At 40.9% G+C, this 26131-nt stretch overlaps 1 protein-coding gene across 10 annotated transcripts in view; it reads right to left on the bottom strand.

Annotated features, from left to right (window-relative positions):
* The window catches only part of TGFBR3 (transforming growth factor beta receptor 3), a 222653-nt gene extending 196759 nt beyond the window's left edge, over positions 1–25894 (bottom strand). For 8 of the 10 annotated variants that reach the window (XM_055084470.1, XM_055084464.1, XM_055084467.1 and 5 more), the window contains exons 1-2: positions 25636–25894; positions 1700–1879 (exon numbers count right to left, since the gene is read on the bottom strand). In XM_055084470.1, the coding sequence (XP_054940445.1) occupies positions 1700–1760 (61 nt within the window). In that variant the 5' untranslated portion in view covers positions 1761–1879; positions 25636–25894. Of the gene's footprint in view, positions 1–1699; positions 1880–10917; positions 11021–25635 lie in introns of those variants that run through there. The other 2 variants (XM_007101381.4, XM_055084465.1) reach the window with 2 other exon arrangements.
* Positions 25895–26131: the final 237 nt, after the last annotated feature.

Below are 26131 nucleotides of genomic sequence, written 5' to 3'. Positions count from 1 at the left end.
GCCTCAAACCCACCAGGTATAATTATACATCTTGTCATCAAAACAGCACATTTTTCCATCAAGCCATTTCTCTCTCTTTTTTTTTTCTACTACTTTTCAGTGAGATTTTAATTAAGATCAGTTTTAATACACAGGCTAAAAGGCAAATAACTTTTCAATCAGGAGACAAAATGAAACTGCTGACAGAGAGAATGGACAGTTCAAATTCACACACCAGCATTCCAAAAAAAAAAAAAAAACTAGCAACTTTCTCTCAAGATATTTGCAACAAGGGGGACATTCTGCTTTCCAATCTCATAAACCAGTTTCTGCAAACTGGCTTCCACTCAGTCTGTGCCTGCATATGACTCCTGGTCTGAGTCAACTGGAGCATTAATGGTGGTCCCGCTTCTTCAGTATAACGCAGAGGTGAAGAGCAGAGTTGTGACTAAGTGAGCTCATGAACTAAGAATATCTTTGCTCATTGTTAGAGTCTATAATCGTTTAGCACAGTACCTGGCTGCAGTGCACACTCAATACATGGTTATTATTATCACTCTCATGTCATCTGTATGTGCAGTTCAACAGCTAAAACCAAGAGGTTAATCATTTTTTAAGTCAATGTGTTTCTTCTTGAGGCCAGCCAGTTTCCAGAACTGGCCCAACAAATTAGTTCTAAGTAGCTCATTATAGCAGAGACACAAAGCAAATTATAACAAAATAGAGCAAATTAAGTTTCCAAATTTGTTAAGTAACCCTGACTGCCACACTGAGACCTTGCCTAGGGGATCTGACACTCTTATTTAAGCAACAATGTTCCAACCAAATCATTTGCTTCTTCTCATCTCCGACCTCCCATTCTGATGGCCTCTAGGAAGCACAGTGTATTTCTGTACATTTTTAATTTTTTTATTTTGCTTTGTCTTGTTTTGTTTTTGGTCACACCACGTGGCTTGTGGGATCCCAATCCCCCAACCTGGGCCCTAGGCAATGAAAGCACGGAGTCCTTACCACTGGACCGCCAGAGAATTCCCTCTGTACTTTTTTAAAAATTACTTTTTAAAAAATTACCTGAAATAGGGCTTCCCTGGTGGTGCAGTGGTTGAGAGTCCGCCTGCCGATGCAGCGGACACGGGTTTGTGCCCCGGTCTGGGAGGATCCCACATGCCGCGGAGCGGCTGGGCCCGTGAGCCATGGCTGCTGAGCCTGTGCTTCCGGAGCCTGTGCTCCGCAACGGGAGAGGCCACAGCAGTGAGAGGCCCGCGTACCGCATTACCTGAAATAGGCAAAATTAAATATTTCATAAGTAGCCTATGCTAGGAGTGTCACCTCTTTGTAAAAGATCTATTTATTTTGTAATAAAGAACAAAAAGGCTTTCTTGAAATTCTTATTTACAAGAAAGTAAATGTAATTTATGCATGTAACAAAATTAAGTGGCATTAAACCGCATATTTGTTCTCTAGCCACCTCAACACTGAAGGTTAGTTAGGTATCTGTGTCACTGACATTAGAGTGTCTACCACTTGTCTAGTAAAATATAACATGGGCAAACACACTATGTATCTGTAGAGTAGTCAAATATTGTATTTCCTTGAAGAACAGAAATACTCAAGCTTTGTATAAATATCTCATGTCCTAAATTTTTCTAAACTGAAGAGACTGAAGAAAAATATATCGAAAAGAATATAATGAACATGCAATTTATACTATGCAACTTACCTGCAGTTGCTAAACAGGAACTCATCAGGGCAAACATGGCAATCACACAATGAGAAGCCATTTTTATTTCTCCAAAAGTGTGTCCCGTTCAGTCACCTCAGCCTGCAGTTCTTCAGATTATAAATAATCTTTGCAAATTGGAAGTGGCCTTAAAATCCTTCTTTCCAATTTTCAAATTGCCTATAAAAATAAACATTTTAAGAAGAAAACTTAATGCAGGTATTTCTTTTGATAAATACACATCAAAGTGAAATGAAGAATTTCTAAAAAGTATAAGATAAATTTATCTTGTGTGCCTAGACAGCACTCAAGCAAATGTTGGGGGTGCAGGGGAGGTAATTACCTAAGAAAGAATTTTATAGCAAATACTTCTGCAAATACATGCTTGTTTTGACATTTTAAATCTTTGGTTTTACATAAAATTTTCAAGAATATAGAAGAAAATCAAGGTACACCTATAATATAACATCATCAGTTATAAAATCATCAGTGACACCTGATACATGAACTCCCTAGTGCCAGCAAAAAAAACACAAACAACTCTGATTAGAACTCAATCTAAGATGCAAACTATCATATATAGGATGGATAAACAACAAGGTCCCACTATATAGCACAAGGAGCTATATTCAATATCCTGTGATAAACCATGATGGAAAAGAATGTGAAAAAGAATATGCACATAAAGAACTGAATTACTTTGCTGTACAGCAGAAATTAATACAACATTGTAAATCAGCTATATTTCAACAAATTTTTTTTTAAAAAAAGAACTCAATCTAATGTTATAGTGACAGAGTTATCAGGGATCAAATTGAAACACATTTAGAGTCAACCTGAAAAAATAAAGAACCATTAAAAGACAAGATTCTTCTTTCAACTGTTATGATGGAAAAGAATGTGAAAAAGAATATGTATGTGTATAACTGAATTACTTTGCTGTACAGCAGAAATTAATACAACATTGTAAATCAGCTATATTTCAACAAATTTTTTTTTAAAAAAAGAACTCAATCTAATGTTATAGTGACAGAGTTATCAGGGATCAAATTGAAACACATTTAGAGTCAACCTGAAAAAATAAAGAACCATTAAAAGACAAGATTCTTCTTTCAACTGTTTGCCAACATTTTAATAAGCAAAAATTTCTCTCCCTTTCTCTCAACCCCATCTGAGACTATCTGGTTGCAAGACTAGAGGATCCAGAAGGTCTTTTCTAAACTTTTCCTAACCAGAGCCTTGAATGGTGAGTTTTGTGAAGGTTTGCTGAACTGGAATATCCTCCTATGGCCCTAAAGATCACCTCATTTAGACACTCCAAAGTATTTCCAGCCTTATCTCGTTGAGCCTGGCACAACCCATAGAAGTTGCAATTCAACAAATGTTTACTGAGCACCTACTATGTTCCAGGCATTGTGTGAGGACATGATTCCTGTTAACAGGAAAAAAAATTATCCAACAACTGGAAAAAAGTTATAAAGACCCTGCCTGATCCAAGCCCTGGGCAAGGCAAGATCACCCACCTCAAACAGCTAGAGACTGCAGCCTTGTTACTCTCATCCAGAAAATTGCATCCCCAGAACCAGTTTGCTACCTTTAGAAACAAAGCCCGTTTGGGCACTTGTAGATACAGTACAAAAGTATAAAAACAATGGAAAAATGAGTTTCTAATCAAATGGTCTTAGTTCACTGTATCAATTATTAAGAGAAAGATATTTAAAATGGTTCCCTGCAGTAGTAACACTAATGGCCCCTGAGAAGGAGAGAAACAGGGTGATTGGGGGACAGTGGTGGGAGGGGGCAGGAACCTTTTCACTGAACTCCCATTTGGGTTTTACAAGTATTACCTACCCAGAAATAACAAAGTTCTATTTTCAAAAATAATTTTTAGATATGCTTTAAAACTAAACTATTACATATGCAGGAGGTACTGCAGTTCAATCTTGGTATGACAGTGATTTTAAAAGGCTAGTGTGAGTAAATATAGATTATGATGGCAGTTAAAGGTCTGCCTAGGTGTGGATCCACTCTGCCACCTACCAAATGGGTGATGTTGACCAGAATACTCTTCATGCATGAAACTATCCTATGGACTGTTGTAAGGATTAAAGGAGTTAATATATATACATTGCTTACAACAGTGCCTAGCACATAATAGGCAATGAATAAATGTTAGCTATTATTATCATGTTTGTCCATTCCCTTTGAGGTATATTTATACCAAGAAAGTGGAGAAATTAGGGTGTGATTATTCACATTATTCTTAGCTACTGGAAAACCAGTTTAGTCTTTTGTTTGCTGCTAAATAAACACTACAATGGACACAAAAAGGAGATAAGCTAAAGAGTGGAATCACTAAGAGAAAAAAATTGCCAGTCAATTTGAGGCACAATCCATTGGTGGCACAATGGTCTTATCTCAAAAACTGACTAAATTATAGACACAATTTTGGACACCATAAAATCGACTTCAATCATCCCTTGAAGTCCAACATTTCTGTCACCATAATTCCACATCACCTCACATGTAATGGAAGTCTCCTCTGTTAACCTAAAAGTCAATGACAGCAAAGAGAATCTGTCCCTATTTTTTTCCCTTCAAAGAATTAGATTTCCTGGGCTTCCCTGGTGGCGCAGTGGTTAAGAATCCGCCTGCCAATGCAGGGGACACGGTTTCAAGCCCTGGTCCAGGAAGATCCCACATGCGCGGAGCAACGAAGCCCGTGCCCCACAATTACTGAGCCTGCGCGCCACAACTACTGAGGCTGCGCGCCTAGAGCCCGTGCTCTACACCAAGAGAAGCCACCACAATGAGAAGCCCGCGCACCGCAACGAAGAGTAGCCCCCGCTCGCCGCAACGAAGACCCAACACAGCCAAAAATAAATTAATTTAATTAATTTTTTTTAAAAAATTAGATTTCCTGAATGGATCAATAAGAAAAACTCTAAAAGAATATGCTATTTCAACAAAGGCTAAGGGCAACTTTTATAAAGCAAAACCCTGTAAGGAGATTTCAGAAGAAGATGACTTCCCAGAGGATTTTTATGGTGCACACAAACTATATAACCAGCACGAGGCTTTTGGGAATATTTAACGAGCTTGTGTCACCCCCTGCCCGCAGCTGCAGAGGCTCTGTGGAGCTGTGCACGTTAATCTGGGGCTTAAACCAGGTCTGAATGAACCTGTGGAAAAGAAAGGCAAACGGTTCTATTAAAAATATAGACTGCAAATTGCTGACAAGAATATTAGGTAATTATTAAAATGCAGCAATTACAGATAGAACAGAGCCAAGCTAAACAGTTTGATGCCCAAAGGCAAACCACAGCAAGTTTACACCGGGTCTTAAAACATCTCCAAGGAAGTCCAAGACAAGTTGAAACTTACACACTGCTGCTTCAAACAAAGAGGGAGCTTTTCTTCTTTTAGCTTAAAAGTCCCTCCATAATGTAACTTGTTCAAAAAGAAAATAAACTGCACAGAATTTTTGTCTAATCTTCCCAATGTGGTGACAGGACCCTAAGGCGGAGGAGAATAAAAAAAGGAAGCATGTTGTTCCATTCAGTGGAACTCCAGTTTTGGCCAAGACTTGCATACATCATCACCTTAACACACGACTTAGGGATCAGTTCCCCAACTAGAAGAATGCAGGATGATCAAAGGCTTTGGAAAAGTCGCAGATCTTGAATAAAACTAGGGAAATACAAACTCTTCTCCTTCTCTGAGGTTATATCACACTCAGTCTGCAAAGACCAGGGACTCATCACTCTGGTTTTCTGACCTCACTGTATCTCTTTGGACTTTAAGAACTAAATGCTTCCTTTAGAATATAAATAGGGTACTCTGAAATCTTGAAAGAACAATTTGGGGTCTACTGTGTAGTAGTCATTTCGCCCACATTTCAAAGTAATGTATTCCATTCAAAGAGTACCAGAACTTATAGTATCCGCAAATGAACAGAATACAATTCTGAGTGGGACTTTAACGGATTTTTTTAAAAAAAGAATGTGATACTAATTCTTCTAATTTCCCCTGTATCTATTTCTAAGGCCATTAAACTGTGTGCTGCCCCACATTCTCTAGTGATCCAACAGAATTCACAGCGAAAGACCAGGATAAGCTGAAAACCCCTACCCAAACAAGTCCCAAAAACCATCACGAGTTAAACTAATGTTCAAAAGGAATTGGGTGGGAACAGTATTCCCTGGGTTGACCAGGATGTTTTTTAAAGAGAAAATCTTGCTCTATCTTAGTGGAAAAATGTGGTGAAATGATGTCTGGCAATAGGCTAAAAGTCAGCAAGAAAAATTGCTAACTTCCCCTTAGATGGCCAACACAGTGGCTATGAACATGAGATTATTCAAAATCAGAACTTAAATTAGCTTCCAGCCAATCAATTTCTCAATTAAAAGAATTAGCATGCTAAAGATAACATGAACAGCTTTTAAAGTTAGAAGAAGTCAACAGGATTCATGGATGAAGAGGAGCCCAATCTCCAAGCCCAGCACTTGCCCCAAATAATAAGGCAGAGTCAAGACTAGAAACCAGGTCTTTCCATGACCAGCACCCTACCTTGCAGTTCCAGGTCTGCTGCCACAAACTAGGAACCATTTTCTCTCCCTCCATACTCAATCTCTGGAAACAGAATTTTTTTTCGAAGAGAGGGGGAAGCCTGCCATGGCTGCCACCAGACATTGGTACTTCCATGTTGACATATGTACTCTGCACAAATCATTACTGATCACAAACTGTGACTTGACTTCAGGACTGTGGGTGGCAGCTATAATAAATAAACAATCCTTGGTGATGTTGTATGACTAAAGTTCTGTGAAGATGAAGCACAAATCTTTGCATAATCATATCTTAACACTAAGACTGTTTAGCCCCCAACAAGGAAAATATTCAACAAATGTGAAGATCTTAAAGACAGAGATATATTGAGTGGAATAAAAGATGGCCATTCCCTAAACTCAAATAGTAAATAACACCTGATTTTCTGGTGCCTTCAATATGAAAAGGTTTTCTAGCAGATCATTAAATTGTTTCTAGTCTGGTCATTTAAGTGAATTTTTTTGAGAAACGTATACTGTTAAGTCTGCAAATGGTTAAATAAAAGCTGGTAGAAGAATTGTTCTGATGGATATTCAACATGTTATTCAGGGGATTTAGAAAAGAGGCAGGATGGAGGACATCAATATCTAGCTTGGCAGCCTGTAAAAAGGGGTGCGCAACATGTAGAGCAGATACTGTTGTTTGTCCGATGACATTTGGATGCCCTTTAAGACTTGTACACAGAGAGAGCAAAGCCACCTTACTGAGTTGCAACTCTCAGATTTCTCTACTACACAGAGAAACTAGCTACTTCCAAATCCCCATTTTCAGACAGATTTGGCACAAAGAGGAGAAAAATCCTGGATTTGGATAAGAAATCTTTGGAATTGCATCTAAGTACAATCAATATTCAATACATATTTACTACTAGGAGCCAGGCACTGTTGAAGATACCAAGGATATAGCAGTAAAAAAAAAAGGAGCCAAAAATCCTGCCCTCATGGTGCTTATATTCTAGTAAAAGTAACACCATTTAGTACCTTAGGCAAGATATTTAATTTCCTGAGCTTCATTTCTCCCTTCAGTAAATCTTTATTTATTGCTTACTCCATGCCAGGCAATGGGAATATAATGGCCATGAAAAGAGACATGTTCTTTTACCCTCATGGGCTTACAGTGTGGTGGGATAAACACAAATATGTAATTATACACTATGATAAGGGCCCTAAAGAAAAGGTATCCACAACCTGAAGGATAAGTAGAGATTTAAAAGCTCTGGTGAAGGATAACATTACAGTAGAGGAACCATTACAGGTCACTGATGTTGAAGGGAGCATGGCTGCAAAGTCAAAGGAAAAAGAGAGGAAAAGTTTCAAGAAAGAGTTTAAGCAGGAAAGTGGAACGATCCGATTACGTTTTTAAAGTTTCCCTGGTATAGGCACTATGGAAAACAGTATGGAGGTTCCTCAAAACATTAAAAATAGAACTACCATATCATACAGCAATTCCACGTCTGGGTGTATATCTAAAGGAAGTTAAATCACTGTGCTAAAGAGATATCTGCAAACCCATGTTCACTGCAGCATTGTTTACCATAGCCAAGACATGGAAACAACCTAAATGTCCACTGACAAATGAATGGAGAAAGTAAATGTGGTATGTACACAATGGAATATTACTCAGCCATTAAAAAAAGGAAGGAAGTCCTGCCATTTGCGACAACATAGATGGACCTTGTGGGCATTATGCTAAGAGAAATAAGTCAGTCAGAGAAAGGCAAATACTGTAGGACACATATGTAGAATCTAAAAAACTGAACTCTTAGAAACAGAGAACAGATTGGTGTTGCCAGAGGTGGGGGTGAGGGGTGGGAGAAATAGGTGAAGGTGGTCAAAAGGTACAAACTTCCAGTTATAAGATAAATAAGTTCTGGGGATGTAACGTACAACATAACGACTATAGTTAATACTGTATTGTATATTTTAAAGTCGCTAAGAGAATAAATCTTAAAAGTTAACACAAGTAGGGAATTCCCTGGTGGTCCAGTGGTTAGGACTCCATACTTCCACTGCAGTGGGCACGGGTTCAATCCCTGGTCAGGGAACTAAGATCCTGCATGCCGCATCATGCAGCCAAAAAAAAAAATGTTAACATGAGTAAAAAAAAAAATTAACTATGTGAGGTAATGGATGTTAACTAAACTTACTGTGGTGATCATTTTTCAATATATACATACATCAAATCACTATGTTGTATTTTATGCAGTCTTATGTGTGAATTATATCTGAATAAAACTGAAAAAAATTTTAATTAAAAATAAATAACAATTTCCCTGGGTACCACGTGGAGAAGAGACTGAAGAGAGCCCAGAGTGCTTGGATGTTCAGTTAAGACTCTGACAGCAGGTCAGATAAGAAACGTGGTTTGGATCAGAATGGCGCCTCAGTTTCTTCATTTGTAAGAAAATAAACTAACCTTACCTACATCACAGGGCCGTTACAAGAATCAAATGAAATTGTACTCATAACAGCATAAAAGCTATCATTACTTATCATTAGCAGGCTGTCTCTACCAAAGAGAATTATTATCCTGAAGCCTAAGAAAGTCTCAATATTCTATGGCTGCCAGTGGAAGGGGAAAAAAAAGGAGGATTATTCTTGAACTACCTATACTTGTGGATAGAAATTCCACATGAAGACCCAGTAAAGGAAGGCAGGAAGCACAGAGGGTACAAGATGTGCAGAGAAGCTGGGCTCTGCTCTCCCCTGCCCCTCTAGGGCCTGACCCACCCTCGCTCCTGTTGGTTACAGAGAGTATAACCGACACATCTCTGGCCCCAGCATCCTTAGTTTTCTTGGGGCTGACCGTCAGTCAGTCCTTAAAAGCCCTCTGTCTATCCCAAGCACAGCAGACCTCACTGCCCAAGAAAAATACAGCAAAAAGGGGAGGGTGGGCATGTAGACATCTCACAAGGTTGTGAAAACCAGGTTTTGTTCAAGTTCACAAACTAGGACAAATTTTTTTTTTTTAATTTATTTTTGGGTGAGTTAGGTCTTCACTGCTGCGCCCAGGCTTTCTCTAGTTGCGGCGAGCGGGGGCTACTCTTCTTTGCAGTGCACAGGCTTCTCATTGCGGTGGCTTCTCTTGTTGCAAAGCATGGGCTCTAGGCATGTGGGCTTCTGTAGCTGTAGCACACAGGCTCAGTAGTTGCGGCTCGTGGGCTCTAGAGCACCGGATCAGTAGCTGTGGCACACGGGCTTAGTTGCTCTGCAACATGTGGGATCTTTCCATACCAGGGCTCGAAACCGTGTCCCCTGTGTCGGCAGGTGGATTCTTAACCACTGCGCCACCAGGGAATTAGGACAGATATTTTTACCCACCCTTGCAGTATTCCAGGAACTACCTTTCACATTTAATATTTCTGCATCCAAAGATTTCCGTTGCTTATAATTTTAAGCTAGAATTAATAGAGAACTACTCTTGGGGTTCCAAACCTGGCTTACCCAGATATCTTACACTGAACAAGTCATTTAGCCTCCATCACCCCCTCATCTGTAAAATAGTAATGATATTTTTATTGTAATATATGAGATAGAATATGGGCATGATACCTAAAACAACACCTGGCCCACACAGTACATTTTTAAAAAATAACAGTCATTGCAGTTATTATGATTAAAATACATCTAGTCTTTGAAAAAAAAACAAGCAAACTACCAGTAACAAGATAATATAAATAACAGTTTACATCAAAGTTTGTATTAATCTTAGGATTAGACTTTGTCATCTAGAATTTCAAAAATTCCCTTCATCACCAAAAAATAATGATTCCAAACCTAATATAAGATATTAGTCCTAAAGATAGTCCTAATATTGCAATGCTGTTCCCAAAGGGTAGTAAAGCTGCTGCCTCAACAGCTCTGGTGTTAAGTTACAGGGATCTGGCTGCATGGCCCTCCTCAATTCTACCTTATGATTCCCAAATTAGCTTCAAGGGTTTAGCCAGGGGGCTGCGGAGCTCAGCCTGGCACTGCCACCAAACTAACCCAGCTGCCTAGAGAAAGGAATCAGCTATCACCAGAAGGGCTTATTAAATCACAAAGCTGCAATTATTCCAGCAAAGTCAGCACAGCTGAATATTCTCAGGCCCTAACAAGCACCAAGCCATTTTTAAAAAGCTTTGGGGAAAAAAATTTAAAAATAAAAACAAAATAAAACCAAAAAAAAGGCTTTGGGGAAGCTACACCTTCTAGACCTCCAATAGACTATTTTGTACAATATGTACTAATTTACTAAAATATTTGATTCACATCTTTATTTATATTTGCAGGGATTCTGCAAATATATGAACTCAGAATAAACACTCCAGCAACAGACTATTTTGCTAATCACAATTAAGCACATTTTTTTATTCCTCTCACTGACTTCCAATATAAAATTCTTTCTCTTGGGTGGGGCTAATCCCTCAACAGATACATTTCAATCACTTAACTGATATTATTTGGTAAGGAAAGGGCTCAGCAGCCCAGGCATTGTGAAACATTAAGAATTAAAACCCTTAGATGGTTGCCCACTTCGGTCAGGATAAAGACCAAAACACTTTGCATGGTTGCTGGGTGTTGCCAACTTAGTCCCACCTCATCTTCTGCATCTTCTCCAGCCATGCTCACCTTAATTCAGTTTTACAAAAGGGCCAAGCCCTTGCTTCCAGAAGCGATGTTCACGTTTTGCAACTCAATGACCCTCCATGGTCCCCCTAATATGGTCAATTTCAAACATCTTCAAGGCCTCAGGTCTTTGTATAAGCATTACTTTTTTAAGGAGGCCTCCTCTGATTCTCTCGAAGTAGAACGTAGTCCAGTTCAACCCTGTTGGTAAATCTCCATGTAATTATTTCCTTCCGGGTATGGTTTTCGCACTCATCTGTTTACTCCAGAAAGAGGGATGACAGTCTCCCTGGCTCACTTGGCATATAGTAGGCAACCAATGAATGTACCATATGTATCGCAAGTATAAAATACTATCTTGTACATTACAATGAGAAACAGTATGAAAAGATGGTGAATTATCAGAACATTTCTCAATAATAAATGATAAGACAACAAGTAAGAGTGGTATATAAGAAAGAACCTACACCTCAGGAAGCCTCAAAGGGACAAGAGAGGCAAGAATTCTGGCATCAACATGTGTTACAAGCTCAGACAAGTCACTTCATTTGGGGCTTTAATTGCTTCATCTCTAATATGAAGAGATTAAACAAGAAAATCTTTTATTCTCTACCTTACTTATGATTGCCGTTATAAGGACTAACAACTAATCCTGAATCTCTCCTATAAAATGAAACTTCAAACACACTCATGGAAATTTGAAATGCATGATCATGTAATGGCTAGCAGGAATGACAACAAAACTAGAAAGTATTATCCCAGAAAAACATTCAACTTGACTATGTAAGTGTAAATAAAATACTAATACTATATTAGCTATTTTTAACACACAACTTATAGAAACAAAAAAATTTTTAATGAATTATCTTACAAGCAATGCAAGCAACCACAAAACCTGAATTTTGTCAGATCTGCCCATTTCATCAAAGCTGCCATTTTTATTCCACTCCTCCAACTCCACGAAATCTATTCGTTCCCCTCACCTCATTCCAAAAGCCACTTCTGAACAATCCCAGCCCACTGTAAACACTGTCTCCTTAACATCTTGTGTATGATTTGTTCCATGTTATCTTCTGCTCAGAGCCAAGTCAGAATGTTAGAAGTAGATAACATGTACTCCAAGCCTTTAATTTTGCAGATTAGCAAACCAAGAATTAGAAAGGCTCGATGACTGGTCCACTGATACACAACTTGTAAGTAGCACAGCCAAGACTTATCCACAGGCTGCTTTGTAATTATTCTGTGGTCATTCCCGTGTTTCTACAACATTCGCCATCCGATTAGAGGATAACACCCTGCTTTCTTCTTCTGACCTCACAAAACATCTCAGTTAACATCTACTGAACACCTGCACTGTTTTTCACAATTTCTCATTTCAACCTCTCAACAACCCAAGGAGACAGATGTCCTTAACTACACTTTATAGTGAGAAAAGTGAGGCTTAAGATGCTAAACCACCCCCAAGGTCACCACCTAATAAATCCTGGCACCAGGATTTGAGCCCAGCTCTGTCTGATTACATAGCCTATGCTCTTAACCACTACAAACAGGAGCACCTCCACTATGGACACCAACCAGGCCCTGCACAGACATTCACTTTCTGATAGGGGCAGTCTGATTAGATCTGACATAAGGGATACGTTATTTTGTTTTGAAACCACGGATTTATTTATTTATTTATTTATTTATTTATTTTTATTTTATTTTATTTTATTTATTTTATTTTCATTCATTATTTATTAGCACCTACCATGTGCCAGGCACTGTTCAGGGAGCTGGGGACACAGCAGTGAACTAAACATGACACTGTTTTCATGGAGTTTACCTTCTAATGAGGGACAGACAATATGTAATGTGTCAAATGGTGGTAAATCCTGTGAAGGAAAAATAAAGCAGGTTAAAGAGAAAGAATGATGAGAGGAGAAATGGTATCTTAGATAGGGTGGTCAGGGAACGTGTGATATTGTGATTTATAAGAAATATGTATTTGGTCTTCATCCTGTTTCTGGCACAAAGCTCTTAAAACCTTTGGAATTTCCTAAGTGACAAGAGAGATAAAGGTGTCTTTTGTTATGTTAATGAGGTCAGTTTTAGACCCCACCTAAAGATGGGGGGTGGCTGTCAGGAGAACCATGTGATTAGAGGATTGGAAATTTCAGTCCCACCCCCTACCCCTACCCATCCTCGGGAGATTACCAGTGGCCAATGATTTGATCAATTGTGCCTATGTGAAGAAGCTTCCATAAGAACCCAGAAGGACAAGGAAGGTCCAGAGAGCTTCTGGTTGGTGAACACATGGAGGTGCTGGGAGAGTGGGGCACCTGAAGAGGGTATGGAAGCTCTGTGCCCCTTTCCCACATACTTTGCCCTATGCCTCTCTTTCATCTGGCTGTTCCTGACTTATATCCTTTTATAATAAAGTGGTGATCTAATAAGTAAAATGTTTCTCTGAGTTCTGTGAGCTGCTCTTAGCAAACTAATCAAATCCAAGGTGGGGTCATGGGAATCTCTGCTTTATAGCCAGCCTGGTCAGAAGTACAGGTAACAATGTGGACCTGCGACTGGGACTGGTGTCTGAAGTCCAAGGAGGAGGTCCTGGGAACCTCCAATCTGCAGCCAGTGGGTCAAAATCCCAGGTAATAACCTGGGCTTTTGACTGGTGAATGAAGTGGACAGTGGTCTTTGAGTCCTTAACCTGTGGAAGATGATGCTATCTCTGGGTGGACAGTAGATAGCGTCAGAGCTGAGCTGAATTCTTAGACACCCTGCCAGTGTCTGAGAATTGCTTGGTGGTGTGGAGGGAACAAACTCCCCCAAAGTGGGATCGGTGACCAGAACCCTTTTTAGAAGGACTCTCAGATGAGGTGACATTTGAGCACAGTGATGAGAGGCAGAGCTATGAATATCTGAAGGAAAAGCATCCGAGGCAGTGGGGATAGCAAGTGCAAAGGCCCTGCACTGACAGCATGCTTGGTGTGTTCTGGGAGCAGACTACAGTATAGTATAGTGGAAAGGGTGGGGACCCAGCCTACCTGGGTTCAAACCTCTGCCCTGCCTCTTTCCAGTGGTGTAACTGTGGGCAACTCAATAAACACCTCCATGCCTCCTCAATAAAGCAGAGATAATTATTCTATTTCCCTAATGGGGTTGTTATGAGGATTAAGTAAGTTAATAACATATAAAGCACTTAATACCTCATATGTTCTTAGGGTTCAGGAAATGGTAGCTTTGATTTTTAACTAGGTCATTGACAACAGCTCCATTCAAGACAATTTACTTTCAATTTGATGGTTTTGAATCCCAGGGTTAAATTATGCTGCAATTTTGTACATGGTCAATAACATCCTACTAAGTCTTTGACTTCCTTGGCTGGGCTTCCTGTCCTGATGAGGAGGGCTCTGTAGGAACCATACTGATGTTATCACAAAAAGAGATGGGGGCAAATGCCTCTACCATCACTGTTACACTAACATAAATGAGCTCTACACCCAACCTAACCCCCACCCGCAAGAACTGGATGCTTCTTCAGAAGTATAATTTACCACCCCTTGGATTTAAGTCATTGGTTTCAAAGGACCAGATCCCCACCAGCACTACTGAGAAAAGCAAGTGGTAGTTTCTCTTTTTTTTTTTTTTCCTTTTGGCCGCACCTCACGGCATGTGGAACTTCCCCAGCCAGGGTTGGAACCCGTGTCCCCTGCAGTGGAAGCGCGGAGGTCTTAGCCACTGGACCGCCAGGGAAGTCCACAAGTGGTCATTTCAACTGCTGTCTTGAAAAGGGTTAAAACCTCTCTGCAAAATTAAGACAGTAATTTAATTTTTAAAAAATCCTTTCTCCAATGTCCTTTTTGTCTAAACTAAACATTTCTTTTCAAAGAAATAAGAACATCAAAGCAAAACTTAAGAGTCTGGCCTGGCAGTCTCCAGACGGTTCCTTAGAGCACAGCCCCATAGCAACTCTAGAAGGTCCGGTGAGCAGCCCTGTAGATGGGCCCAGAGACAAGGGAAGATGTCAGGGCCACAAGGAAATTCTGCTCCTCTGCCCCATACCCTCTCCCCCAGCTCTTTTCTTTAATGCTGTGTTTAATTTTCATCTTTGCAGTCCGATGGGCTAAAGGGCAAACCACAGGCAGAGAGAAACCACAGCAAGCCCTAGCCTTTTAGAGGTAAAATGGGAGTCTTCCCAAACCACTTTTAAGGCTGAGGAGAACCCATGGTTGCTGCTTCAAGTCAGACAATTAAAGATCAAGTCAGACAAAGAGGTCAGTGCTCTAGTCTGACAGGTCTAGAATGAGGCTTTTTAAAAATCAGATTCTCCTTCTAGACATATCTGATGGTTTTCCCTTTTTAATGCCATAAATGTACATTTAACTGGATTTATAAGAAATCCACAAATCTTGCTTCTTCTCATTTATTTATTCATCCAACAAATATTTATCTAGTGCCTGCTCAGTCAGTGCAGGACTCTTCTAGGTGTGAGGATTCAACAGGGAATAAAACATATAAAAATCCCTGCCCTTGTGGGGCATACATTCTAGTCAGGGGGGACCGACTATAAACAAGATATATAATTATACATGAGGTAGAGATAAATGCTAAGAAAACAAATAAAGCAGAGAAGAGAGAAAGGAAGTATTTGGGAGTCTTTGTTTTTTTTGTTTTGAGTAAGGACCTACCAGAAATGAGCTCTGTAGAAAACCATAATTCAAAAGACACATGCACCCCAATGTTCATTGCAGCACTATTTACAATAGCCAGGACATGGAAGCAACCTACATGCCCATCGACAGACCACTGGATAAAGAAGATGTGGTACGTACATACAATGGAATATTACTCAGCCATAAAAAGGAATGAAATTGGGTCATTTCTAGAAATGTGGATGGATCTAGAGACTGTCATACAGAGTGAAGTAAGTCAGAAAAAGAAAAACAAATATCGTATATTAACGCATATATGTGGAACCTAGAAAAACGGTACAGATGAATCGGTCTGCAGGACAGAAATTGAGACACAGATGTAGAGAACAAATGTATGGACACCAAGGGGGGAAAGCGGCTGGGGGTGGGGGTGGGGGTGGTATGATGAATTGGGAGATTGGGATTGACATGTATACACTGATGTGTATAAAATGGATGACTAATAAGAACCTGCTGTATAAAAAAATAAATTAAATTAAATTCAAAAAAAAAAGAAATGAGCTCTGTAGATATTTGGGAGAAAAACATTCCAAGCAAAGAAAACAGTACATGCAAAGGCCCTGACAGAGTGCGTCTAGTATGAGGAAGGTAAAGCAGGTCAAGCAGCTGGAGCAGAGTAAACAAGCCAGAAAGCAGAGGAGTGAGGTCAAAGAGGTCACGGGCAAGGGAGTCACCGGCTGGTTGTATAGGGCTTTATGGATCATTATAAGGATTTGGGTTTTTACTCTGAGAAAGGCAGGAACAAGAGAGTGTTTTAATCAGAGGAATAACAGCATCTGACTTAGGTTTTATCAGGGCCATTCTGGCTACTGGGTGGAGCATACTGCAGAGGGAAGCACTACTCCCAGCTGTGCAGTCTTGGGCAGACCACCTAACCTCTCTGTACCTGGTTGTCCTCCTCTTCAGGGGGACCTGAAGAGACTTATTTCTAAGCCCCAATCTAATGCTAAACTCTATGATTCTGAGTTGATTATTTCCTTTGTCTTTTCTACAAAAAGTTATAATTTATATCAGCTGTAAACTTGATATTTCCCCCAAGCTTTAACAGAAACGGAACCAAGTTGAAGAATTCAATTTGACAACATGTATGTCATGCCCATGCCACACACCTAGGTTACAAAGATAGTAAGACTCAATCCTGCTCTAGAAGTCTACAATCTGGCAGGAGAAAGTTCTCACGAGGCAGCAGGAGAAACGCTGCAAGAGAAATACAGGGAGGAAGCAACCAACCACCTGCCAGGGAAGAGCCATGTGAAGCTTCACCAGAAAAGCTGACCATGGAGATAGCCTGGATGAGTAAGCAGAGGGCCACAAGGAAGGAGGGAAAGGAGGGGATGACAGAGAAGAGACCAGTACTAAAGAAACAGGGCATGAGAGCACAGAGCATGCTCTGGAAACCATAAGGAGTCTGGTATGAGCACAGTGAGGTTCACAGAAGAAGTGAAGGAATGATGGCTGAAAAAGTAGGCTGAGCTACATTGTAAATAACCAGATATCCCATGCCAAGGATAATGGAACAGCAGACACTTTTAAAACGTAAGAAAGGAAAACACAGATCTGTATTTTAGAAGGTACCAATCATAATGGATGAACAATTTGAGACAGAGATGCTAAAGCCTGGAAAACCAACTGGAATACGTCTGCAATAGTCCAGGTAAGATGACGATTTGGAAATGGAGAAGAAAATGTCAATTGCAGGGTTTGACCTACAGGTCTGTTTTGCCAATTCCTACTCTAGAGCTCAGATTGGTGTTTACAATGTTAAAATGATGGAGAAAAGTCAAAGGAATAATAATACATCATGATAAGTTGAAAATTATATGAAATTCTAATTTCTGTGTCCATAAATAAAGTCTCCTGGAACTCGGGGGAAAAAAAGAAAATGCCAGTTGAGATCTGCTAAAGGTAAGACACCATGGGATTTGCGTGATTCAGCTGGGGGAAGTAAGCAAAAGGAAACTGAGTATGCCTGAGGCTCCTAGCTTGATAACTGGTGCCACTTAATGACATGGGAAATAAAGGAGTTGAGACTGGGGACCACAGAGAAATTGTATGTCGGGTTTGGGACTTAGTTCTAACAGTAAAACCTACAGAATAGCCAGGTAGCTGCTGGAAATAGGGTATAGCGTATAAAACTGGGAGTTACTGGGACAGACGTGGCCACTGAGGCATGGAAACATGAGCCACTGAACAACCGAGGAGAGGAGGGAAAGGGCAGATGCGAGCTGGAGAACGCCGACACGCACGGAGCGAGCGCTGAGAAGGAAAACTGAAGACAGATCGGGCAGGAAATGGGGAAAAACCAGGACAAGTAGTTCCCGGAAACCAAGGTAATAAAACGTGGGGGAGAGTAAAGCAGCAAATGCACCAAAGAGAGGACAATGAAGATGCTGACTGAAAACAAGCACGGAATTTTGCACTTAGCACCTTTTCTGGCGCCCGCCCATCGTGGGTCACGGTGCAGTGGGCGTGGGAGCCGGCCTGCCGCAAGCCGAGTTGTTAACCCGAGGTGAGAAGAAGAGAGCCAATAGCTGCACACCACTGGCCCCGACAGACTACGTTGTTATCAAAGATTCTGTACCATCAGGAAAGTTTTATTCAGCACTCTGGAGGTGTAAGGTGTGAGAAACAGGAACTAGGATCTGTTGGTGGTGATCTTCTGGCGGTAGAAAGGAGATTTCTTAGTTAACACCTGAGTCTCATGGGACCACTAATCCTGAAACTAGCAGCAGGCTTTATTTAAGAAAGGCTAGTTGCTTCCGACAAGTGCTGAGGACAATATCTTCACCCACACATCATCCAACTCCCAGTTAGGCTTCTCACCTCTGATTCTTCTCACACTAGCATCGCTAGTCTTTCTCCCCGAGCAGAGTAATGCTAATCCACAGGGACTACATCTCCGTTCAAAGCACAGTATAAAGTATAACAAAAAACCATAGCATCAACTACCTGGTATGATGCTGGAAGCCCATAACCTGGCACCATTCAGACAGGAAAAGGCTTTACAAGTAATACCAGCTGGGTCCCAAAACACTGAGACCAAGCCCCTCAGTCTCAGCAGAAGCTGCTTAACTGCTCTTCTGTTTGCTCTCTGAGAAACAAAAAGGAGCTGAAGGAGAAAGAGTCTTTAATCCTAAAACTATTCTTAATTTCCAATACAGAATGCTTGAAAAACATTTGAAAACCAACAGAATAACTAGCAGATTTTTTTTTAATGTGCATCTATGGTCCTTTCTCCTTTACCCTCTGAAAAAAAGCAACCCAACCCCCAAATGATCATTTTTCTTGGCCTAATTTCCCTATTTTTGTGATTTATAATTGGAAACAGGCTGTTTTTTCCTGGCTTCAGAGAACAGGATCTTCAGAGTTAAGAGTTGCCAACTACAGAACCTCAACCTTAGCAAAATTTCTTTTGCAAATCTCTTACCTGTACAACTACTTGAAATATGTATTAATTCCAAAGAAAACATTTAAATGCTTATTATTATGCAAAAGTGAATTTTCTCCTAATAAATTAGACACTCCCCTCTCTCTCCTAGCCTCCCTACTCAGTTAAGCTAAGTGGGACTCTGCTGTGTGTTCAGTTATCTCCCATTTGAACATTACCAAAGCCTTACCCAACAACGTATCTATATACGATACTTTCTGGAAGTGTTTTTTTTGTTTGTGTGTTTTGTTTTTTTGTTTGTTTTTATTTAGTAGAACTGCCTCTACATGAAACCTCCCTGTTTGCCCACACTGAATGAAATTAAAACCTTGAATATCATAGAGAGCAGCCACTATAATAATGAAATAAAGATGCCTCAAACTGAAAAAGGCATAAGTACAAAAAAAAAAAAAGAAATGTATCAAGTAGGTCATCCTTCCCCTGGCTCCTGTATCAAAAACATGATGCATCCAATGGCTGCACAGCATTGTAATGGATAAGTATAATGGACTCAAAACAAAAAGGCAGGTGCTACATATTTTTTCATGATTCACATGGTATATTATGAATACACAACAAGTAACTATCTCTATAAAGACACAAAAATAAGAAAACTAAGAGGAATGTCTGCTCAGAAAGGCTTTGACAAAAAGAGATAGACCAGCAATAGTAAACATGCCCATTTAGAAGATCAGAAACTTCTCCCACACACATAGGGAAGACCTTACACTGCAGTGATGCAAAATGTATGTAATGAGTCAATGGTGCTTTCCCTCGAAGTTGAATTTCATGTGCCAGCCAATTGCACAAAGTAGAATATAACAAAATGAGACGTTTATTCTTTATGGACACTTAGAAGGAGAGTTTTGTGTTTGAGTATGTTTTGTTTTAAAGAAAATAAAACAGAAAAGAGATAAAACAACACAGGGAGTATCACACAAAAGTACTTAGAGTACCACATGAACACAGGGTTCTGAGACTGGAATCTAAGTATTTCACCCCAAATAACCTTCCAAGTATTAAAAAAAAAAAGCAACATTCTGCTCCAGCAATCATCATGCAGTTAATTATGAAATGAAATTTTCAAATAGCCACCAGTGTATTTTTGCATCCAGTGACCAATTTCATATGTCAAAACACATAAATTACTAACAACGCTAACTGAATTATACTCCCAAAAGGGAATCTTTTCACACACCAAATGAAATTAAGTATTCATCAAGTTTCCATTAATAAAATAGTATAATAAGAATTTTAAAAAAAGAACTCCAAGTTCTGCTAGACCCTCCACCTGGTCCACTTGGTGTTCTTACCCATCACTGGTGGTTAGTCATCATGCCTGTAAACTCCAGAGCTTCTCCCAGGGCAATCTGATCACAGGAAAACTCAAGGACTAGGATCTGTAAAGACTATTTTCTAAAGATCATTTTTTTTCAGGGACTAATCAGCTTGAATGTGTTTTTACAAATGGTCCATCTGCAAATTCAAACAAAAACCTGACCTTCAGCATGTACCAGAAAAATGAATTATGTGCTTGGAAGGACATAACAAACAGCACCCAATTCTTCCTTCTTCTGCAAACAGCACGGAATTCTTAAGTCCCCTTTCTCCCAGAGCCCAGTGTCCTAGAGGTAGGGAAAGTATATGCTTCTGGATTACCATCCTTTTCCTTAACGTGAAGACAGAGCAAACACTTCAGACTTGATTCTAAATTATTACTGTGGCAACAATTTAACATTAAATCCTAAAAATGAACTTTTATATCACTCTGAGTCCTCTTCCCAGACTTGAAGATTTCCGCATTAAAGGAATTACCAGCACTAAGAACAGACTTTAATCTTTTTCTTCCTATAATTATCTTAAAAAGGAGATATCAGGATAGCCTAAAGGTGTGCTTCTGGAGCCCATGTTTCAGACCTTCAGGGATAATCTCAATTTTAAATATGGTCTCCATCCCTTATACCCCTATTTGTCAGCCTATTAAGTCTTGCTGTTTGGCCTGGAAAACTGAAGAATAAAACGAGTAAAATACAGTCCAAATAAGAGGGGCCTCAACACAGAAATTTTATGAATGTTGCTTCAAACATTAAATACTGCACACATCTTGGTTGAGAAATAAAAATTTCTCCCTAAGAGAAGGAAGAATGCTCAGAAATCTGTGCTAAATCTTAAAACTGTGGAGAAAATAAATCTCAATGTCAGTTAACAAACAAATGTGCTATTTCAAAAGATATAAAAGAAATCTAGAAGTGGACAGAGCCCAGGAAATGGACCCAAATCCTTTTTTTAAGGCACTTCCAAGCTGTGTTTATTTCTGCTTTACTAGAAACCAAACAAATTAGCAAAAGCTTGTGTTTTATGAAATGCTACAAAAAGACAATGCTATCATTCCAAGTGTTACTCTGAAGATGTGGAACCAGAGAAATTACTGCCATGAATCTTGGTGCAGTAATTTTCTTCCAAAGCCACAAATGCCTTAGATTCACTCTTTTATATTCCAAACTATCCATGTTTCTAAAGGCAATATAAGATTGCTTTTAAGTTAAAGACCCTTAAAAACATTATGTAACTTGAGTCATGAAAAGTTCAAAAAGTAGTTAACATTTTTTAAGTTTCAAAATTTCAAAAGAAGTTGAAAAACATAAGAAAAACACTCCAGTGGACAGACTGAAACAGTGATAAAATCATTTTCAAAATAACTGTTGAGTAAAAAAAAAAAAAGAAAAAAACGAAGACTGTCCTCATTAACTAATGAACCTGACGATTATAATTAGTTTTTGTCCTATAGCACTGAAAGAAGAAAAAAATACATTTTCAAAATGGATTATCAAGAACAGGGGTAATTTTAAATGACCACAGAGCAAATTCATCCAGGAAAAATATTACAGCAATGTTAACAGTTAGCAGTCATCCTCTAAATTTTAACGGTTCTGTCTGTTAAGCTTAAGATGTAAAGTCAAGAATTTCCACAAATTTATGATCCCAAGAAATTGGTCATCACTTAGGTACTAAAGAAGTCAGCAGAGATCACCTTCTTAGTACTCAAAGGACATTTGAGTTCCCTAGGCACTTGGGCCCAGAGTAGGCCCTCAGAAAAGCAAGCGTCACCTGACTTTTACAAGATACAATCAAGTTTGCATGCAAAAAGGAAAGATTAATTCCTTTGAGTCTTCAAAAGAATGGGACAATAGTTCTCTTTAAGCAAAAAATTTTGTCAATGTGTATAGGCTTTCCTAAGCCCTAGGAAGCCTTAAGGCCTCCTGCTATCAGAGGACTGAAAAAGGATGGTTAATTTGCCAAACTCCAACACCAGGAACCTTAAGCCTATTAGGGAGTTGGGGCCTGATAAATGTTTGCTGAATAAGTAAATTAGATGAGACCCTGGAAGACTAAATTAGACTCTAAACAAAATGCTACTCTGAAGTGTAACTGCAATGCTGAGATTTAGAAAGAAAGAACTAAATTTGAAAGGTATTTTAAAATAGGATCCACGCACTTCCCTGGTGGCGCAATGGTTAGGAATCCGCCTGCCAATGCAGGGGACGCGGGTTCGAGCCCTGGTCTGGGAGGATCCCACGTGCTGCGGAGCAACTAAGCCTGTGCGCCACAGCTACTGAGGCTGCGCTCTAGAGCCCGTGCTCCTCAACAGGAGAAGCCACCGCAGTGAGAAGACCACGCACCGCAACAAAGACCCAACGCAGCCAAAAATAAATAAATAAATAAGTAAACAAAAGAGAACGAATTATAAAAAATAAACTAAAATAGGATCCACCTGACCCCTAACTTGGTAAATAAAGTTAAGTCCCTACTACCTGGTACTCAAGAAACAAGAAAGGAAACTGGCCTACAAAATTCAGACAAAGATTGAAAACCTTCTTTAAAAGTCAGTTTAACTGTTTTTGCAAGCATGTTAATTCCTAAATATGGTTTATATATTTATCTATAGACACAGTGCATCTATACTAAACAAATATGATACTTCTGAACTATTGCCATACTAAAATACAAGCCTCTGAAAAATGCACTGGAATAGAAATGCTGTTACTCAGCATAACAATCCCTTATTGTCTTGCACTCAGATGTTAATGAAAAATGATAATGACAGGATTGTGAGTACACCAACCTCCCTGAGAACAAATTCACTATATATCCAGTTTTCTACAAAAGACAAATGAGCATCGTTACAAAAGGATTCACAATGGATCTCTCCAGACTCCCAGTTCTCCTAGATAATCTGAAATATCATTCAAAGTACACAAAATTATTTTACATATGCCTCTTAAGGAAAACAAATGGCAATAAACTGTGTGTGTACTTAATATCTGTCTGCACACCAGAGAGTTCTTGACATATATCCAACATGTAGGCCCTGTCCTCAAGGTCATTCTTAACAGTAATCAGTTGAAATTAAACCCAGTTCTCCACAGTCAACTCGGAAGGCAACTTGGTTATTTTGCTAGATAAAGCCACAACATTGTCCATTCCTGAAATGTATGTTTAATACTCTAAAAACTGGTTTAGGTGCCTAACGGACATCAATACATAGTGTGTTATGCTCCCCCTATTGGTTAATATTCAACATAACACTGAATTCCCCAGGGGTTGCCTTTGAAGTGCTGGGGTTCAAAAGTAAGTTGGTGATTTTTATGTTTAAAAACATGAGCTGGATCAACAGTTGTTAAGCAAAGCTGCTATGTAATGGTCAGATTCCATCAAAACAGGAAAAATTAAAGTTGACAAATGACAAAGACAAACTGAAGAGCTGAAAACATGCTGAAGCCTTGAAACACTAAACAATGCAGAATTAAAGCCAAAAGCAGAGAACATCAAGAAACAGAGCAACATCCTTTAGCTGACACAATGGCATGAAATCAATTTCATTTTAATAGCCCTTAAGGGGGTAAGAATTATTTCCCTGCCTCCTGTGCCAACCCCAAGCTGTTTCCTAAGGAAGCCATGTAACACTGACCAACGATGTCCGGAGAATTAATAAAAGAAATGAAGCTTAAAGATCCGAATTAATTAATACAAATCAGAGTTCTATGTATAATTACTTGGAGTCACTTTCAGAGGAGCTGTAATTTGGCGGCCCCCTGGGCAGATCACCTAAATTAATCACAGATACCTGATTTGTGTTTCAAGAGATTTGTGTTCAACTCAAATGGGAAGCTGAAGGACGGGAGAAGACGCCTGGACTCAATGCACACAAATCTGACTGCACTTGCTGCTCTCTGCTGAGTGACTAAGCTAGCCCTGGAGTCAGACAGAACTAACAGTTGTGTAATAACTTGGGCAAGTAACTAACCTCTAGTGCCTTACCTGTAAAATAGGGCTATTAATAGTGCTTTTTCCAGAGGGTTGGTGTAACTATTAAGTGCCCTAAGTATTAGGAGAATGTCTGGCACAGTGTTTGAGCCCAATAAACGTGAGCTATTATTATTACCGGAAATTAGTAGCTAATTTCACACTGAAGTACCTGTTCGCAATCTAAAGTACCATTTCAGAAAAATTAAAAGGTCTTGACATGTGCTTTGCTACTTGTAGAGACTTCTCTCCTCCCAAACCGCTCGCTTTCTTCTCTTGGAAGGGATGCGGAGTTCAGAAAAAGCCTGGTTCCCTATCTCAGTCTGTCATCCCTACCATCCGGTACCCCCCCTGCTCTTCTCGTCCCCACTGGGCTCAGGACAAGCACCGCTAATAGCCATGCAGCGCTTGCCTGGCGCCGGGCACTGCTCTAGTACTTTATATATTTTAAATCATTCAATCCTCACAGTAACCTTATGAGGCCAATACTGTTATTATTCCCATTTCACAGCTAAGAGAAATTCCCATTTCTCTCAGCTCTTTTTGTAGGCACATTAAGTTCTACTCTGTCAAGGTAATTCAAGCTTGACAAGCCGGTTCCCTACACTAAATGATTCTGGAAAGTGGGGCAAACGCCCTAATAAGAACAAGACTGCAAGAAGATTCTCCCAGCAACAGTCCAAGTTTCCAGCGTATTCTAACCAAATAAACTGGCTAAGGTGGCTAGTAAGTTAACGCGGGAAGGAGGATTCTCTGCGGGGCTCCGAGCTGCACCGCTCGGCGCCTCCAGCACAGCACCCCGAGGGCGCGGCCCGCATGGAGCGTAGCTCACGTCGGTGCTCGAGTCCCGGGGCCTCAGCCTATGCAACGGCAACTGCGTGCAAACCCACAACAAATCTCTCCCACCGACGCTGTCAAGAGCGCAGTGGGAAGTGGCCAGCGCGCCCCGCGGAGGTCAGAAGAAACCGCGGAAAGGAAGAGTGAGGGCAGGCGCGGAGTAGATGTCTTCGCCAGCACAGTGCAGCGCCCCGAGCACTGCCCACCCCGGGGCGGCCGCTGCCCACGCACCTCAGAGTGTAAACACTAACAGACCAACGCCGCCCCCACAAGCCCGGGGGTCCGGGCGGCCGGAGCGACCCCCGGCCGGGAAACAGGCGCGGACCTCCGCGCAACGCCGACAGGCACCACGCAGCCTGCAGAGCCCTCGGCCGGAACGGGTGCTGGGCTAGCGGTGCGGCCAAGGGCGTCCCGGCGCCGGCGGCAGTGCCGCGGGGCCGAGCCGGCGCGTACCTTGGAGGCGATGTGTCAAGCGGAGATCCACCCGCCACAAGCTGGAGGAAAGCAGAGCGAAGTTTCCCCGCCCCGCGCCCGGCGGCGGCGAGCTCCGGCAGCTGCTGCGCCGCGGCGCAACTACGCCATCCGGACCCGCCGGGGACTTTCTCCTCCTGCAGGGAGCTCAGGGAATCGCGCAGGGAAAGTGGCCGGGCACGAGAGCCGCTGACTTCCCTCCCTCACTCACTGGGAAGAGGAAAGCGCCGCTCGGCGTCCCCGAAACCCTCGATTACCCCCATCGGGCCGGCCCAGCGCACTCGCTCCCCCTCACACAAGCGGGCGGGGACGGGCAGGACGCCACAGCAATCAGCGTGCGGGGGGAAGGGCGCTCCTCCTCCGCGGTCCCCCCGGGAGCTCCGGGCCACCGAGAAACTCCTCCTCCCGCCGCCCGCCTCCTCTCTCTCTCCTCCCCCTTTTCCTCTCAGGCTGACGGATGAACCCCGAGCGCTGCCAC

Source organism: Physeter macrocephalus, chromosome 4 (genome assembly GCF_002837175.3).
Source record: "Physeter macrocephalus isolate SW-GA chromosome 4, ASM283717v5, whole genome shotgun sequence".
NCBI lineage: Eukaryota > Metazoa > Chordata > Mammalia > Artiodactyla > Physeteridae > Physeter > Physeter macrocephalus.
This window is presented reverse-complemented; position numbering and strand designations above follow the sequence as displayed.